The following is an 18,044-nucleotide window of genomic DNA, read 5'->3' on the forward strand; positions in this document are numbered from 1 at the left end:
TTGTTCCTTCACACTAATGCTTCTGTGATGAGACTCTGTCTATGAGAGGGAGGTGTGATCTAAAATCTGTGTGGGTAAGAAGATAAGCCAGATCTCTCACTCAGCCCCAGTTCTCTTGTGCTGGAACCGGTTGTTTCGCATTTGCGGACTTGGAGCGGGAGAATGACTGAGCTTTCTGACTTTTTGGGGGGAAACTGTAAATGGGAAGAGGTCAATTAAAACAGTTTGAAATTCTAGAATAATGAATATTTAGCTGTTTTACTAGAGGAGGGGGGAACAGACTAGGAAACTCAGAATACTTGACAGCTTTAGCATGTATGCCCATATGAGGGGAGAAGTGGACTGTTTCCACAGGAGGTGGGAGAGATGGTTTTAGGATCCCATCTTTACAAAAGGTAAGTGTTGGACCAGCATCTGGTTTTGTCACATGTCTCTCAGAATTTATCATGTGGGAAGGATAAATTATCACATAATGAAGTATGAGACCTCGAGCAGGGAAATGTTCATGGACTTGGTTCTGACTTCTATTGTAATAAGTTAGCCAAGACTTCATTATTTTCATTTGGGAAAAGCCAATTCTTTATTCACATAACTTATTCTATACAGTTTTTACAGACCTCGTGTGTGACTTTAATTGGTTGATAGCTTTCTTGCCAATTATTCTATTGGTTAGTATAAGGGATTCTATTTGTCCACCAAATCCATCTGTTCTTGGATTGTTCACATATTTTCTTTACTGATTCTCATGGGACAAATCCCTTGTTATTGCAGGTTCATTTGTTTCTCTACTCAGGAATATGCTAACAAGTTTTCATAACAAGATTGTTGTTTTTGAATGGGAACTTGCAAATTACTTAGAAAAAGTGACAGGCTAACTTTGGCAATTTAGCAGAGCAGGCCTGATTTTATGAGGCCTTTCGTTTATAATTCTTCCACCTGTCATTACAAACTTCCCACATATTTTTAGACAACCCTCTCTGTTAAAAGAGAGATTTCATCCTCCCCCAACCTCTGGCTCATGGAAGACTGTTAAGTTTCATCATACAGTAAGAAACTAATAATTGTTAATGTGGATATAGCAAGATCTCAGAGTTTTACATTGACATTTTCCAAGTACTGCTGCGTTCCTTTCTGCAATGAAAATGTGGCCAACTAAAACACTAACAGATGTGACACATTTTCTGTTAGTGAGAAAGTTACTGACGTTGCTATTTTTAGTGTGCCAGAAGGCTGTTCTGATACAATACATTTAGTCCCCAGTATTAAAAACACAACATGAAGGGTTAATGAGCATAGAGGAGGCAGAGTGTAATGGCAGCTTAAAGAAATTGCCTCAGTCTGAAATGCAGGATTTTCAGTCTTTCAAATACAGCATGAGACATATTCAATTGCATCTCTTTTATTTCAAATGCAGGATAATTCCCTGAGTAAGCAGTTTTTTACTTAAATAAAACTTTTCCAGAAAATCATGTGGAAGAAGTTCACACAGCTGACAGTGAGCTGCAGATGACACATTCTTTGGCCCAGGGAAGCAGTGGTCTGGCAGGAGCTCTTGGTCTGTTCATTTCCCAAGCTTCACCCTGTACTGTCACCAGCCTCCTTCAGCACTGCTGTCTCCCCCGCCTCTGCATCTCCCCTCTGACTGATCTCTGGGGTTTGAATTCCTCTTTGACTGTGCTGCCATGAAAGGGATTTTTCATACTTGGTCTTAAAAAGTAATCCATGACCTGAAAAAGCAAAAGGGGAAAAAAACTCCAACATGAAGTGAGATGGCTACAGTGGTAAACAGAATACCTCATTCCTTATAAAGAATAGGTCTTTACAGACTGGAAACTGTATCCCAAGGCTTTGGAAGCAAGAGCAATTACATACAGAGAATGAAGAGCAGTTTTTTTTAAATAGTATTATAAACTTTTAGATAGCGTGTAGCACTTAAAATAGTATGTAAATTTTAACACTCATCTACAACCCAAAACCCAAAGATTAAAGTAATGAATATACATGGGAGATGGATGTTTGCTTGATGCCTGGTAAGGCCAGATACACTTACCTGGACAATCTGCCACCTCCTTGAATGCTCTTTTCTTACAGCATCCTCGGCACATATTAAACACACATTTATTGCCCTGGGTTGGGATAGCAGTATAAAGAAGCTTGTGTCAGTGAAAATAAATTTTTTTGTATTTACTATAATAAGTAACAACACAGTTCTGCACTTTCAGATCTTTGGAAAAAAAACATGTACTCAGGCTGATGACTATGATGGAGGTGATGTCATATTGGGGGTTATCTACTATTTTATTACACATAAAGAACAAAAAAAAAATAAATCCAATGAACCAAAAAAAAAAAAAATAAAAAAAAAAAAAAAAAAAATCTACATTCAACTTGTGCAACCCCCATAGCCTGTTGGGCAGCTCTAGTTACCCACCACAAGCAGGCACATGCCATAAGCCCTCTGGAACAAGCAGAAACACATTTGGTGCTGGTGAGCTTGCTCTAGTTCTCTGCAACATGAAACACAGTGCTGATGTGCTACCATCTGCAGCTATGCCTAAAATATGTTACCACCAGAACTACTTCCCTACTTGTATCTTAAAATACACTTGCACATTTATCAAAGTATAATGTATGACTCTTAGGGGACAGCAGCAGCTGAATCCTGGCTAACTGATGATGTGGCTATACGAGCCTGGGTCTCTGGGGTGCTTTGCTCAGACACATTTTAGAAAAGGAGGTTGACATTCCCTCCACCCCAGTCAGAAAATCATCATGTTTAGGGAGGCTTTAGTCGAGTTCCTTCTTATTATTCTCCTCATCCCCCCACCTCATTTCATGACATAGCTCAGAAACACATTAGTGGGGAAAAAAAAATGACAGGCCTAGTCAGAAGATTTCAAGTGCTACCTGCAACAATACAGGGATGCAAGAGCAAAACAAAAATAAGTCTAAGCCCTGGTGCAGACAATCCTGGTTTATGCACCGAGTGATGTCACCTGGATTAGCTATGAAACAGGATGGCTTTGAAAGCATGCCAGCCCAGTGCTCAATGCTTTCCCAATAATGAAGACAGCAAAAAAAATTCCATTTTTTTTCAGTAACTGCAGTTTCAAAATGAGCCCCAGCTGGCTGCCAGTGCTGTGCTGCAGTAACAGTGTTACAACAGAGAGCAACATCATCCCCTGCTTGTGTTGAAGGCTTCTCCTGCCCTCTGAGGTCTAATGCAAATTTTTAAGCTAGAACACAAAATTACTTGCATCTTACACCCTGCTTTACAGGTATATTAGCAGCAATAAATACACTCTGCTCACACGGCTCAGCAACACCACCCTGTCAAGCAAACAGCTATGTTCCCCAAGGGAAAAAATAAACAAGCAAAATGAACTATTTGCAGATATTAAAATATTTGAAATTTCAAATTGAATCTGTAAAACCAGCAGCCTCATTTCACGTTGCTAATAGTGAAAGCCAATGTTAATCTGCTGCAAAGGCAGAACTGAGGATGAGGAGGTGTCATCACTGCACTCAGTTTGGTGACATCTGCAAATGTGCTGAGGACACTCTTAATCAGACTGTCCACATCATTGACGGAGACACTGAACAGTGCTGGTTCCAGTACAGACCCCTGAGGGACACCACTTGCCACTTATCTCCATCCAGACACTGTGTGATTGATCCCTACATGGTAATTTAATTTCCATTTAATAAAATGCTTTTATGGACACTTGTACTGACTTACCTTAGGGTTTCCACATTGATCACATTTTGCATATTTGGCTGAGAGAGAAAGAGAGAGAGAAAGCTGATTTCACCACTGGTATTTTTATGTGGAAAAAGTAAGTTAAAAAAACCAAACAAAAACAGAACCAGACAAAGCTTGGTGCTTTTCTAGCCAGAGAGGTTTTTTTGAAATAAAAATACAGTACCTCAAATAACAGCACTAAGGTAAAAATACTTTGAATTTTTAAGTGCCTCTATGCTAAAATCCAAACATGAAAGTTTTAATCCTCAAGTCAAGCATAAAAGGACATCAGCTTGAAATTCATACAAAATTTCAATTTCAAATGCTAGTGACAGCTACAATTCAGTTTGTAAACCATTTTGATCTTAAAAAGATACTTAGAGAGAATCAGTGACCTACTACTTTGATCCCTTGTTTCCTTTATTAGTGAACACTATTTGAATCATGTAGCCTGCTATTGAAATTTCAATACCAACAATTCCTACTCTTTTTCAAGAAGTTTCTGCAAGTACGCAAGTCAGGAAAAATTTTAGCAGCAAGTTATATCAAAGCTGGTATCAGTAACTCTCCATACATTTATGTCAATAAATGGAACTTACGTTTTAAAGATGGATCAAAGCTTTTATTTGGATTTCTTAACTTCTTTTTTTGTTTATTCTTTGACAGAAGCTCAGAATTTCCATCTTCCTCTTCTTCCAGAGCACGTTTCCCTCGCACACCTTTTTCAGTTCCACTATCTCCATTCTCCCTGCATCTCTCCTTTGGCCTGAAACAGTGAATTTCATCATAAATTGGCTGGGGGGAAGAAGTAGCTGTTCCCTGACCATTATTTTGGTTTACAGAAATCTGGGTACACCATAAACCTTTCTGTCATGGCTACAATGAAGTGTCATTGCCCTTAGAAGTGGGATAGAAAAACCTGGATTTTTGGTTAACACTGGCAGACATATCATCAGATATATCAGTTGGAAAACCAATTAAAGTTGGTCAGCTAAATCAGGCACCTGTTATTCCCAGGTTTTACTCAAGGATTTTTTAAAATATTTACCTAAGTGTTAATCTTGACACACTTGTTCTCTTCTTCAGCCCAATTTTCAGCAGAAGGGGAATAAGCTATCTGAAAAGCTTGTCCATACATTACAAACATCCTTTATACAATACAATTTAGTTCTTATCTTTGTTACCACAGCAGTTACCAGCAGCATTCATGCTGCATATAACAACTATGCAGCATATTTGCTGCACATCAGATTCTTGTTCTGAGCTGCAGTGGGATTCCTGATTTTTACTTTCCAGAGAGAAAGAAATTTGAGGAAGATCCAAACGAGAAGATGCAAACAATGAGCAACATCCCCATGAACAAAGCAATAACTAGGAAAAAATCAAACTAGAATAAAAAATAATCCAAAGTCTTCACTTTTTTTTAATTAATATAAGCTCCTGGAATAGACTCAATGGCTGATACTGATGGTATGGGTGGGAAAGGCCCATGAGTATCAAAACAGGTAACTCACCCTGGCCTGATGTATGGCTGACAGATCCAGTGGAAAAAAGGCAACCCTTCTTTTGGCTTTTCTCCTTCTTTCTGATTAGCTATTTCTTCCTGCAGCATAGAGTTACAGTCAGTCTTCCCAGAGTTGTCAGAAAATACACTAGACACTCAAACTCCAGGAAATCACAAACTGAAATTTAAGCTAACAGTTACATATAGGCGAAAAAAACTATCTACTAAGACAGATGAACTGAAACACATTTGTAACTCCTAAATCAACTTTATCCCAGGTAAAGCTGTCCAGGCTTAAGGGGATGCTGCTGTAGTAAGCTACCAATATCAAGGTTAGTAAGCCACAAAGTCCCAGAGAAGTGACTAACGGATGTCAACTCTATGACACACTTGGTACATTCCCACAAAATGCAGGCAGTGCTGTTCTGGGGGATTAGGGCCCATCTTGGTACCTGACATCGCAGCTTCAGCTCCCTGTTGACATCTACGATGCCCTCTAAAGTCTTCACTTTTGCTAATTCTTCACGCAGCTGGTGGTAAACTTGAAGCCTGCGGCAAATCCCAAACATCAAGTTATATTTAGACTACAATCAACTAAAAATAACTGTATAAAAGCATTTTTTACGCCTTTCCTGATTCATTTGCCTTTGGTAGAAGCTTGTGTTCTTCTCTGTAAGTCCACAGAAAAGCACACATATGTCTCTTCCAGCTAAATATTTGGCAGACAACCAAGGTACTCTGACATAAGCTAACCATGAATGTACAGTGCATCAGCTGCTCCTCAGTAACCTACCACAGCCATGCTCTTACTCCACAATAAATACAAGAGCACTTTGCCTCACAATGAACAAGAAAATAGTTAACTTTGTGTTTGCCATCAAGTGTGTGTGTGCATATGGGCAACTACCACATCGCAGCCAGCATGCTGTGAGCTCACACCCTGGCTGATCTTGTGGCAACTTGTTCATTCCCCATGCTCTGTTTCCCAGATATGAAATGAAGGGTAAAGGCCTCAGCCTACATCCTCTCCAGCCAGGTCCAGGAAGGAAAATCTTGCAGCATACTCATTCTGGCCAAACAAATCCTTGTCCAGAAAACCCAGACACTTGCTAAGCAGAATGAGGCCTGAAAACATTAAGAGTTCTATGGAAATACTCACGTGTGATGCCAGAGCTTGAAGAGATGAGCCCTAACGTAAGACAATGGACAGGGGTATTTCCGCACTATCTCCAGGTACTCCTCAGCCATCTCCCACACCAATGGGTTCCGGCCCTCAAACAGTGCTGGGTTATGGAGATTACCTTCTAGGGAATGAAAAGAAATACTCAAACCTTCATTTCAGGATTGAAGCAAAGGCCAAAATCTCTGCTCTGGAGTTTGATCATCCCTTTTGTGATTCTACAGCCACAGACACATCACCCACGTACTCTCAAGAACACAGGGTCCATAAAACTCTAGCCTGACCTTGGGATACTGTATTTCACTAAACAATTCCTAATTGCACTGAACAGCTCATATTTAATTACAGTTTTTTAAAAGGCATCTAACGTTGACACAAAGGCAGTAAACCAATTAATAAATAGAGAAATCACTGTTTTTGTCGCACAATGGTTAAATACTGAAATGACAGTGTGTCATGAAATGTCTTGCTTATGCCTGTATTGATATTTGTCTGGCCCAAGCTTACAGATACAGCTTCTCAGTGTGCTTTTCTCTACTGGCTTCACAAGCCTTTTGTTAACCAGTATTTTCAAAAACCAGGATTCTACAAAACCCTTTAACTGTCTGATGCTCTTTCTGATGCCTATCCTAGCTCTTCCTCTAGGAAGTTATGTCAATTCTTTCTTGTCCCACCCCAATGTGAACCACCTGCAGGAATATTAATATACAGATGCACTTAGTTCATCAAGAACTATTCAAAACTGTTCCATTGATTAAGAGATGTCACAAAAATATTCCAGGATAACAGGAGCCCCATATGCCTTTGTCAGTGATTCGAGCTCAATGAGTCAATGGTATTGCAAGTCTAACATAATTCTTACAAATCTTAAGTGATTCCTGGTCCTGGTATGAGATGGCCAGTATAAGACAAGGGAGAATGGCCACTCAGCTGTTAAGCAAAGCTGTTCACCAAGTCAATCTGACATAAGTTTTTAATAAATGTATACAGGGCTGCTAAGGAAATAATTTGTATTCTCATCTGAGTAAAAGTTCATTTTCTTTACCTGCACTCATGACACCATGTACTCCGGTCTTACGGATGCATTCTTCCACATCACTGAGACACTGGATGTTTCCATTTGCAAATACAGGAATGTTTACAGCATTTCTATACCAGTGAATAAAATTGGAAATCAGAGTCAACCCAGAAATTCTCCTCCTGTCACACAAATTTGTTTGCTCTTCAGTGCCACTGTATACTCTGTTTAAAATCCAGAGTGTCAGTAGGAATCCACTAAGACTGCTCACTAACCTTACAGCTTGAATGTGCTCCCAAGATGCCACGCCAGCAAGTGGTCCTTTCTGTTCTTTAGTACGGCCATGCACAGTCAGCAGCTGGAACACAAAATTACATTTACTTTCCATGTGTATGAACCACTGGAATAAATCCACTGAACAAAACTTCCTTTCACTCCCTACACATTACGGATACCACTCAGTTCCTACTGCTATTTCAACAGTGCAGGGAGTTTGACAACACAGTAAGGTATCAGCAGCTCACCTACTGTGGCATGGTCTTAGGCTTCTTTCATCTTGCTATTCCATGGCATGACAAGATTCTATTGTGGGATAACCTACAGCTTTCCTTTTGTGGATTTTGCACTGGATTCAATTTGTGACTCACTTTGGAATTTGTGATACATTTATCTAGCTTTCACCTCAGCAGAAGGTCCAAATACTGTCAGTACTGTCTCTAACTATAGACCATCTCTTCCAATTTAATTGGAGTTAAATCCTAGAAGGCTGCTTATTTCTTCTAGTGGTACCTTTTGATACCCTTTTTCTTCTACAGTACTGTGGATTTTATGTATTCACACTGCCTCCTGCAGCACTATGTGAAGATTGATGTGCTCAACCACAGTGAAGGATGCTGCACAGTGCAGTGATTACAAGAGACTGAAATCATTGTGTCTTCTGTGCCACACTACCTGTGGCCTAGAACTGCAAACAAACAGAATCTCTCTGCATCCTGTTTGCTCTGTCTGCAAAATAATGCAGCCTATTCATCTCCACAGTGTACCAAGAACTGGTCATCAGATACTTTACACAAAGTTATGTGTCCAGTGCAAGAGTAGAGGGAGCAGCTGCCTTCTTACCTGGCAGCCAGCTTTCTCCAGCATCTGTGCATACTTCACTGTCTTGTCAATGTCTGGGAAAACGCGGATTTTGCATGTGATGGGAACAGAGAGCTTCTCGTTAGCCAGTAAAACTGAGAAAGATTGAAAAGACAGGTAAGTGGGCTGCACAATGCTATGAAAAGTGTCTGCTCTCCTCAAGATCTGATACCGGGTCTGGTATGCCAAAAGTCTGAGAAGTTACTGCTATGCAGTTCTCACAGCTTAAAAAATCAGCAGTGTCCTCTGCAATCCTTATTGCATAGTTTAATCCTGTAACAGTAGCACACATGAAACACAGAATCTGCATCCTAACAAGGTAGCATAAAACAGTCACCCATTTAATAGCTTTAACACTTCCACTGCATTAAGCCTTCACTTTCAAAGACCACCCCCTCACAACTTAATTATTGATACAAGTTTATTATCATCACAGGCTGTTGTACTCCTCCAACACTAACACTTGCCTGTCTATCTTTCTCACAAAAAAGGTGCTTCACTTCTTTGCAAATTATCACCAAAATAATCATTATAAGTATAGTCTAATCCATGGCAAGCAGAGGCTTATCAAGTGAGGTAGGCTGTGGATGCAATCAAGTAGTAAATGTAGGTTTTAGAGTCAGGGTGAAATCTAGAACAACATGGTAAACTCCCAGTCCTTTCACAGTACATGGAATCACAAAATTACCAAAAAGAGAGCTAACAAAGAGAGCCAAACAGGAAAACACTGAGTAATGCTGTATCTGAAATCCTCTTCCAGAGCTTGGATATACAATGTAGGAAGTCACCCACTGTCTTCTAACCCAAATCCTACAAGCTCTATTGATAGGAACTTCCTATCACCCTTTCAAAGAGCAAGCAAGGTGTACACAGGTGCAAGCAGAAAAGAGTGCTCTGCCATTTTAAAGGCAGCTGGGGAAAGAAGGAGGAAGAGGACAGCTAAGACAACTCTCTTACTAGACAGCCTGGGTTCTCACCCAACTAGATGACCTCGGTTCTCTTCATACCTTGAGGCAATTCTGATTTGCATATTTCTCAACAGCCACATTACAGGCTGGGCAAGGAAGCACTGTCTTATCTTACAGGTTCTCAGCACTGTCTTTCTACCAAACATCACTCAAGATTCCCCAGACCACCGGGAATCCAAACAGAAATAAGACTCTCTAACTTTATGGTTCCAACAATTGCTTTGAAGTGGGATGGAGACACATTCTCAGTTCTATAAAATAACCAAAAGCTTGCTTTTTGTATCAGTTACAAATGTGTTTCTTAAAAAAATATGATACTACTTGTTGCAGACCAATAAAGATATTATTGAAGAAAGGTCTTAAAAAATATGGTTTAGGCCCTGCTAGCCTAGCTAACCTAGCAATAGCTTGTAAGTTCTCATGCAAAACAATCCCGGGAATGAAAAATTCGTTAACACAGCAACCTATTCTTGGAGAGAAAAATAAGTCTCTACCTGCAGAAACAATAGATCTATCCCATGAGAATCCACAAAGGAAATATGTAAACATCTGAGTGAAAGAGAGAGTCTGAGCAAGTACACACAAAACACCTTTTAACCAATAAATTATATGACGAGAAAACTACTAGCCAATTAGAGTTGAACACGAGGTCTGTAAAAACTGTATAAAATGAGTTACGTGAATAAAGAATGGGTTTTGTTTTTTTTGTTTTTTTGTTTTTTTCCTGCATGAGGAAACTGAGTCCCAGGTGATTATTACAACAACTGTTCACAACAGCTACTGATAGCCTGAAAATAACCTGCACAAATTAGGAGAAGAAAGGCATAATTTGCTATACTGTGGACAGAAAGAGTACATGGAGTTGATCAGGAAAGGGCAACTGTGGCTTCAAGCAGAAACATGACACTTGGTACCTGAGAACTTCAAAGTGAAAAAGTAAGGCACTGGGACTTCTGCTGTTTCTAGAGTTGGAGAGCCACTAAACTATCATATGAGACTGGAACTTAAGTGACTCACTTTCACCTGAAGTCTGTTTCAGGTACAAAAGTATTTTTGCAGATCTAATGTGAGTTTGCAGTGGGATACCACCAAGTATCTTGAGGGTGCCACTGGAATACAGTATGAAATTTAAAAAAATAATAATAATAAAAAAAAAATGCAACCACCCCTTCAAAACCCAAACACAACTCTGCCCAAAAAACCATGATGTTTTCCTTTCCCCCAAAATCCCTAAACCTCCTCTCAATAATTAGTTCATCCTATTTTCTCTCTAAATACTTACTCATTCTCTGAAGAAGATCCCACTCCTCTTGCAGAAATGCTCCATAGTGACCTATGATAAAACAGCATACGACAGACTTGTGCAGAACAGTAAGATCTTGAAGCACAGTTTTCATAAACTCTCTCAAAGAAAGATCCAGACACTTGTATGCCTCACTGGCAGAAACAGAGTTGCTCTGTCCTGCCCCAAGGGGAAGAGTGAGATCATTCTGTTCTCCCTGCCACCCCAGATTTACAGGACAAACAAGGAATCCCCACACCCTACATTCACTGGTACTCAAGGCTGATGTGTTGACACTTGCAGCTCAAAGTCCCACTTTTAAGGGTTTATACCAGCTGTTTAATAAATCCCATAAGGATTACAGATTATCAGACTGAAAGATCTATTTGCACTGCTAATCATTTCCTATTAGTCTTTGAAAGATATTTTAGAAGAAGAATGGGCAGTTACTGCAAATATTTTCTCAACAACTTAACTGATACAAAATTTTCAAACACTGGTTCTGGTTTTCAAACATACAGTATCTAAGGGATTCAGCAGGTGTCATCCTCTTCTACACTATTGTGAAAAAACTGTGCAAGTATCAGGGACATAGGAGATCCTAAGTGTCTGAATGATGTAATTTTAAGTGCAATTTTTCAAAAATAGGCTATTTAGGCAAAAATCAGAAAGAAAAATCAAGCTCTTACTAAAAATAATGTTTCTAAAGGATGTTCTAAACACAGCAGCTGTCACTTAAAAGAATTTAGAATTAATTATATCTAATTTTTGCTTTAGGTACTACAAAGCATTACCTGCTATACTGGGTGTAAATAAGTCTGACTTCAGCAGTACTTCATCCCCTCCCCAAGGTTTAATTTGGCCCTCTTGATATTTTACTGCCAACATTCACATTTGAAACACCATTTGCCATTTCTCTGCTTCTCCAGGGCTCAGATTTGCACATACCTCTCTTTGCAATCATCTGGGGGCAACCCAAATTTAGGTCTATGGCATCACAGTAATCCTGAGCCAACAGTGCTGCTTGGACAAACACTTCAGGATCATTGGCACAGAACTGTGGAAACCAAAGAGAAGTGGAATAATCAGGCAACAGCTTTCTTCAAGTACTGACAAAACGTTATGACGTAGTTATGAAGCAACTACCTGCTACAGAAAACAGACAAATATGCACAGTTAATAATGCCAAACACTACTTTTCAAAATGATCAAAGGAAGCTGTGTGATGTAATCTTTTTGGATTTCAGTAAAGCATTTAATACTGTTTCTCACAGGATGGTTTTGGACAAAATATCCAGCCTACAGCTGGATAAACACATTGTGTGATGGGTGAACAACTGGCTCATGAGTCAAGTGCAAAGGGTTATAGTGACTGGGATGACATTAGGCTGGTGACCAGTCACGACCAGGGCTCCACAGGGCTCCATCTTAGATGGAGTCAGAGCTCTTTAACAGCTTCATAAACTGCTGGTAACCTTGTTCACATTTGTAACCTTGCTGAGGATACTAAACTGGGAGGAGCTATCCACTGCCTGGGAAGCCCTACAGAGAGACCTTGAAGTTTAATAAAGCCAAGCAACCTGTTCTGAACCTGGCACATGGTGACTCTGCACGTACGGACAGACAGGGGAACAAAAGGCTGGAGAACTGTGCTGCAGAAAGGGACTGGGGGTCCTGGCTGATGGCAAGTTGAATATGAGTCAGCAGTGCCCTGGAAGCCGGGAAGGCCAGCTGTGTCCTGGGGGGCATTGGGTCCATTAGGGCCGGGGAAGGGACTGTCCCACTCTGCTCTGCAATGGGGCTGCATCACCCTCAGTCCTGGGGACAGTCTGGGACACCACAATATAAGAAAGATCCAAAGCTATTAGAGAGTGTCCAAAGGAGCTGATAAAGATGGTGAAAGGTCTGGAGGGATCGTACGAAGAGTAGCTAACGTGACTTGGCTTGTTTAGATGAAGAAAATGAGATTTCTGTCATCCTATATAACCACGTTAAAACGCGGATGAGACTGACTACCTTCAACTCGCGCGCATTTGGAAAACGCCTGGATTTGTTAGCACGACCAGGGCGGGTGGCGCGGGGGCGTTTGGTAATGCTGACTGGCGTCCCCAACGCTACCCAAGAACGGCACCGCGAGGGGGGCCCGGGGCCGACAGGGCGGGGGCCGCGCTCACCTGCACGATGAGCGGGCGGTCCTCGGGACAGGCCTCGCCGTAGAGGTTCTCGCGGCGGTAGTTGGCGTCCCTGAGGAAGACCTGGGCGTGCAGCATCGGCGTGTAGCAGAGCTGGGCGCCGTGGCGGCGGCTCAGCAGCCTCCAGGCCAGCTCGCTCTGGTCCACCATGGGCGCCACCACGTAGTGGGCGCTCCGCAGCGTCTCCCTCCAGAAGGCTTCTCCGCGCAGCTTCGGCATCTCCCGCCCGCTCGCCCGTGCGGCGTGGCGGCCCCTGCCGCTCCGCGCTGCCGCCCCGGGGCTCGCGGCCTGAGGCCTGCACGCCGCTGCCGCCGCCGCCGCGCCCGGGCCGGGCACCGGCACAGCCGGACGGTGCCACCGCCATCTCGCTCCGGCTGGCTCAGCGGTGCAGCCGCGCGCCGGCCCCTCCAGAAACCGTGGCGCTGCCAGCAGGGGCCGGGGGCGGGAGAAGAGCGCTGGGGCCGCCTCCTGAAGGGCGGCTGAGGCGACTGAGGGGACAGCCGAGGGGGCGGCGGCTGAAAGGGCGGCAGCTGAGGCGGTGGTGGCTGAGGCGGTGGGCGAGGGGACGGCGGCTGGGGGGACGGTGGCTGTGGGGACGGCCGAGGGGGCGGTTGTGGGGACGGCCGAGGCGGTGGCCGAGGGGGCGGTTGTGGGGACGGCCGAGGGGGCGGCTGAGGCGGGGGCGGCTGAGGGGGCGGCGGCGGCCCGGGGCGGGCTCCCCCGGGGTGTGGTGGCGGCGCAGGGAGCCCCGGCTCTCGGCCGATTCGCCCCTCGCAGAAACTGCCGTCCCTTGTCCGGGAGCCCCGAGCCGGCCGTCCTTGAGCACTCGGGCCTCCGCTGCAGCCGGTGCCGACGGGAAGCGCCGTGACTGAGCATCGCAAGAGCTCCGGCAAGGTGAGAGTCCTGTCCTGTCCCGGGTGGCGGATGGTCGGGGCGGAGAGGTGAAAATGGTCCACCTGACTGAACCAAATACAACAGCATCCATGACAAAATCGTTCATTCTGCGTCATTTTATAAAGCTACTGCCCATTGCCAGGATAAGCACAGTGGAGGATTTCTGCCTCTCTTGGCCAATACCTTCCAGCATATAAAAAATGCTGCATCTCTACACCAGTCAAAACAGCAATGTAACTTGGATTACAGGACTTCTTTTCTTTATAGGAGAAGAACTCCAACAAAATCATATAACAAAGCACCATACCCTAAGAAGAGTTACATGTACACTCCCCATTGCTCCCTAAACCTGTTGGTCTGTCCAGTGACAAGCCCTCATATTCCAAGTTCATTGTCAAAGCCTGTATTTCCCCCCCGCTCCAGCTTTCTAGCACTCTTGGCTGTGATGAACTTGCTGCAATAAAGAATTATGCCATTTTTACCATCTTTCATGACCTCTCCACGGCCTAAAGAACAAGGTTGCTATTTCAAATATACACCCTCTGCCCCTCCTGCCATCAACAGTCCCTTTTCCTCTGATGCAGCTGCTCCAGGGACATTTTTTTCTTTCTTTTGCCCCTGATTTGCAGGCATGATATCTGGTAACTTAAGTGCAAAAGAAACAAACACCTGCTTCCTATTCTACCTTAAATCTTTTGGGTTTTACTTGATCTCCATCTCAGCACCAGAGAACTTCAGTTTCTGGTAGTGCTATTTTAAGTAATTAGTTCTATTAAACTGTGGCCCTTCTTGCATTGTTTTTACTGCTGTCTTCAGCAAAAGAGGTGTATTTCTTTGCCTTTAGGAAGGTGGTAGACTAGAAAAGGAAAATAATAGCTTTAATACTGGTGACAACATATGCTGTGTGCCATACATTCCTGAGCTCCTCCTACTGCAGATTTAAGGTAGGTAGTCCATCATTTCAAAATGGCAATGTGCATTTGTGAGCCTAAACAGTTCCCAGTCAGAGAACTGTGCTTCAGTTTTGAGATTAAGATCAGTATGGTTTTAGCCTGTGAGAACTTATCTGAAAAGGATGGAATGCATCAGCTGACAAGAATCCCCACTTCAGTTTCACAGAGAAGGGGAGGTGTAAGGGACTTCACTTCTGTCCTTGTCTTCTCAAAACAAGAAACTGCGATACTGGATTTTGCCTTCTGATACTATTCTGCATCTGTCTAATCTGATGGGCTACTGAGAAACAACAAGCAATACAAGCACTAACAAGGTTTTTATTTTTGGCACACTGTGTTCAGCAGCCACTTATATAATGGGTCACATGGCAGCAGTTCATAGTCAGATCCTTATGGGGGAAAAAAAGCCCTAAACCTTCTGCTTTTCAAAAAACAACCACAAGAACATTAACAATAAATAAGCTGTAAATGATTCTCCAGCAACTTCTATGACTAAAACAGTACCTTCAAGCTCTGCTTACATGAAACCATGCATATTTGTTTATAGAGGAACTCAAACTCCTTCAACAGATGGGACAGCATTCGTCCTTGTTCCTTCCACACAGCCCATTCAGATATTACACACTTTAGCACAGCACTATTTGCTTTATGTTTAATCCTTTCTACTTCCTTCCAGTTTTAAATATAACCAACAGAAGTAGGATTCTTTCACCTGTTTTCAGGCTCACTACAGCTGTCAGTAGTTAAACCAAATTAACTAGTCCCCATTTGTTTTATGTAGTATCCAATGCCAGTGTGTTCAGTAGAGGGAATGAAGTCCCCTGGTGTATGCACACAGCTCAACAGCCACTCCAGTATCAATATTCCTCACACATCACATACTTTCCTCCTTCCCTTACTCAGACATCATACCTAAAATTTTCTTCAGAGCATTTATATCCACTACCTACTATCCACTTTACAGATGGGAAAACTGAGGCAGGAGTATTAATGCCTTGTCCAATACTGCAAATAAAAGCCCATCTAAAAGTTTCTATTTGAATATTATGGTTGTAACTTGGTTGTATCTACAGTACCAAAATCATGGCAACAAGTCGTCACACTTCAGAATACTAAGCCTTCATTATTATTATTATTATTATTTCTACAGACTACAAATCAGGTATGGCAGCAGCAGTTTCTGCTTTATACCAAGAAGTGAGAGACTGCAGGTAAAACACAGGATTAAGAAATGATGGTAGAAAATAATTCAAAAGCCAACCAGTGATGAATTCCATTTAATACCAGAAAAGCCAAAAAGACACCCTTCAGACCAAAAAATATTAATTTAAAAAAAAAAAAAGGAAAAAAAACCCCAAGACATTTCAAAATGGTTTAAACTGACATTATGTTGTTTTATTTCAGATTTCACAAAAGAAATACTTTATAAAACTAAAATCAGTTAACCCAGCCACTATCAACAGAGGGTGGTATAAGCAAAAGACACTAGGTCAGAACTTGCAGTGAAGAGCCATCTGTTCCTGTCACTGGAATGCTCCTGCACTACCAGAATACTTTACTGGGGAATGAAGATGGAGAGAACCGGGGTGTTACAGTGGTTCTGTAAGCACAACAGCTCCTCCTAGTTGGTGCATTGTTGCTACCCAGGTCTCCTCTGTATCATAAGTGTAACAAGGATTTACTGATCTCAGAATGGACACATCCAGCATAGCAAAGCCAAGAAATTTTTCAATTTTAGAAAGGGACTACTGTATTTTAAAATCAGACCAAACTGATTACTTAGCTAACTTATGTGGGATTTCCAGTCTCATTACTGAAAGGAAAATGAATACACAAGGCTTAGGCAAGCCCTGTCCTAAATAAAATATAGAGCGGCTTTGGGTAGATACTTGTATGTTTGCCTGAGCTTTGATTATGGGAGAGCAGGGGTGGGAGGATTTTTTCAGTTATTATTAAGGAATTCTATTCCCTGCCTTCCCCATTCCAAATTTTTCACTGGGTGGCAAGACTGGAGGTGAGAGGGAATAAGGTAAAGCAATAATCTTAATGCTTTACTAAGGTTCTGATAGACCACAGAACCTTGCACATACGTAAACAAAGTGCCTGCCTAGGGACAGCTTCGCCTGTTTTTATCATGCCCGAGTTATGGCTGCTCAATACAGCAGCATCTGTCAAACCATCCACCCTATCCCCCCAGGCCCCTCTCTCCTCTGAAGAGTACATGATGGCTAGATTGAAAATAATCTACCTATTCCTTTCTGAAAAGGGCAGGGCAGTGGAGAAAGGGGAAAAAAAAAAATCACAGACAAGAAACCAATTTATTTCAAAGATGGGCAACTTCCCCTTGTAGAATAAACCTTCCCCTCCAAAAAGGGATGTTTCTTTGCTCCTATAACCCACGATAAATTAAAACCAAGTAAGAAGTGTCTGGTTTGACACAATAAATACTTAGAATATAGCAAATTAAAAAATATAGTTACAAAACCCTCAATGGAACTCTCTTTCTGACCTAAACTGCAGATAGATTCTTCACAGATAAAAATTATCTCCAAAATCAGCTGCAGCTCCTCTCCCTGTTCACTAGGCTTGGTCAACAAGTGCTATCACACACCCTTTGGAATACTGTTAAGACAAAAACAATATAAAGCACAAGAAATCTACTCCTAAATTTGTTTTTTATACTGCCAAGGGTGTAGGAAGCAACCATCTGTGGGGAACCCTCACTGCAGTGCACAGTGACAGAGTCACAGCACTGCAGTTAACATGGACAAGGAGACTAGGGGAAAAAACAGCCATAGGAAAAGGAGGAGATAGAACTCATAAAAGTTGGAAAAGGAAAAGATAAGCAAGAAAGAGACAGAAAAACACCAATTGAGTCCAGCTGGACTTCCCAGTTCTGGCAGCAGAGCAGATGAGATGTTGAACAGGAAGAGTTCCTTGGGGCCTGTCATAACTAGGAATGTTGTTGGCATTTTCTTGGTCATTGACAGTGAGAAGTAGAAGTTAACCCTCTCTGACACTGACACGCGGCTCTGCCAGTGAGCTGTGGATGATCCCAATAATTGATTCAGCGCCATTTCCCTCGAGCAAGGTGCGGTGATCCCCTTCAACAACGTGGACAGATATTTTCCCATCACATACCTGTGTAAATATGAAAAATAAAAATTTTCATTC

At 42.3% G+C, this 18,044-nt stretch overlaps 2 protein-coding genes across 2 annotated transcripts in view; both read right to left on the reverse strand.

Annotated features, from left to right (window-relative positions):
• Nucleotides 1-1,383: 1,383 nt before the first annotated feature.
• DUS1L (dihydrouridine synthase 1 like) lies at nucleotides 1,384-13,258 on the reverse strand. Its single transcript, XM_083874399.1, has 13 exons — nucleotides 13,006-13,258; nucleotides 11,780-11,888; nucleotides 10,832-10,882; nucleotides 8,564-8,676; nucleotides 7,720-7,802; nucleotides 7,472-7,575; nucleotides 6,406-6,550; nucleotides 5,699-5,795; nucleotides 5,257-5,345; nucleotides 4,342-4,508; nucleotides 3,740-3,777; nucleotides 2,051-2,126; nucleotides 1,384-1,727 (listed from the first exon to the last, which is right to left on the reverse strand). Exons 1-13 carry the CDS (start codon nucleotides 13,240-13,242, stop codon nucleotides 1,576-1,578), a joined length of 1,461 nt encoding a protein of 486 aa, XP_083730525.1. The 5' UTR covers nucleotides 13,243-13,258; the 3' UTR covers nucleotides 1,384-1,575.
• A 2,982-nt stretch (nucleotides 13,259-16,240) lies between these two features.
• FASN (fatty acid synthase) overlaps nucleotides 16,241-18,044 on the reverse strand; it is a 40,544-nt gene continuing 38,740 nt past the window's right edge. The window contains exon 43 of the mRNA XM_083874472.1: nucleotides 16,241-18,011. Coding sequence (XP_083730598.1) covers nucleotides 17,874-18,011 — 138 coding nt within the window. The 3' untranslated portion in view covers nucleotides 16,241-17,873. The remainder of the gene's footprint in view (nucleotides 18,012-18,044) is intronic.

This window comes from Zosterops lateralis (assembly GCF_965231275.1).
Source record: "Zosterops lateralis genome assembly, chromosome: 18".
NCBI classification, from domain to species: Eukaryota; Metazoa; Chordata; class Aves; order Passeriformes; family Zosteropidae; genus Zosterops; species Zosterops lateralis.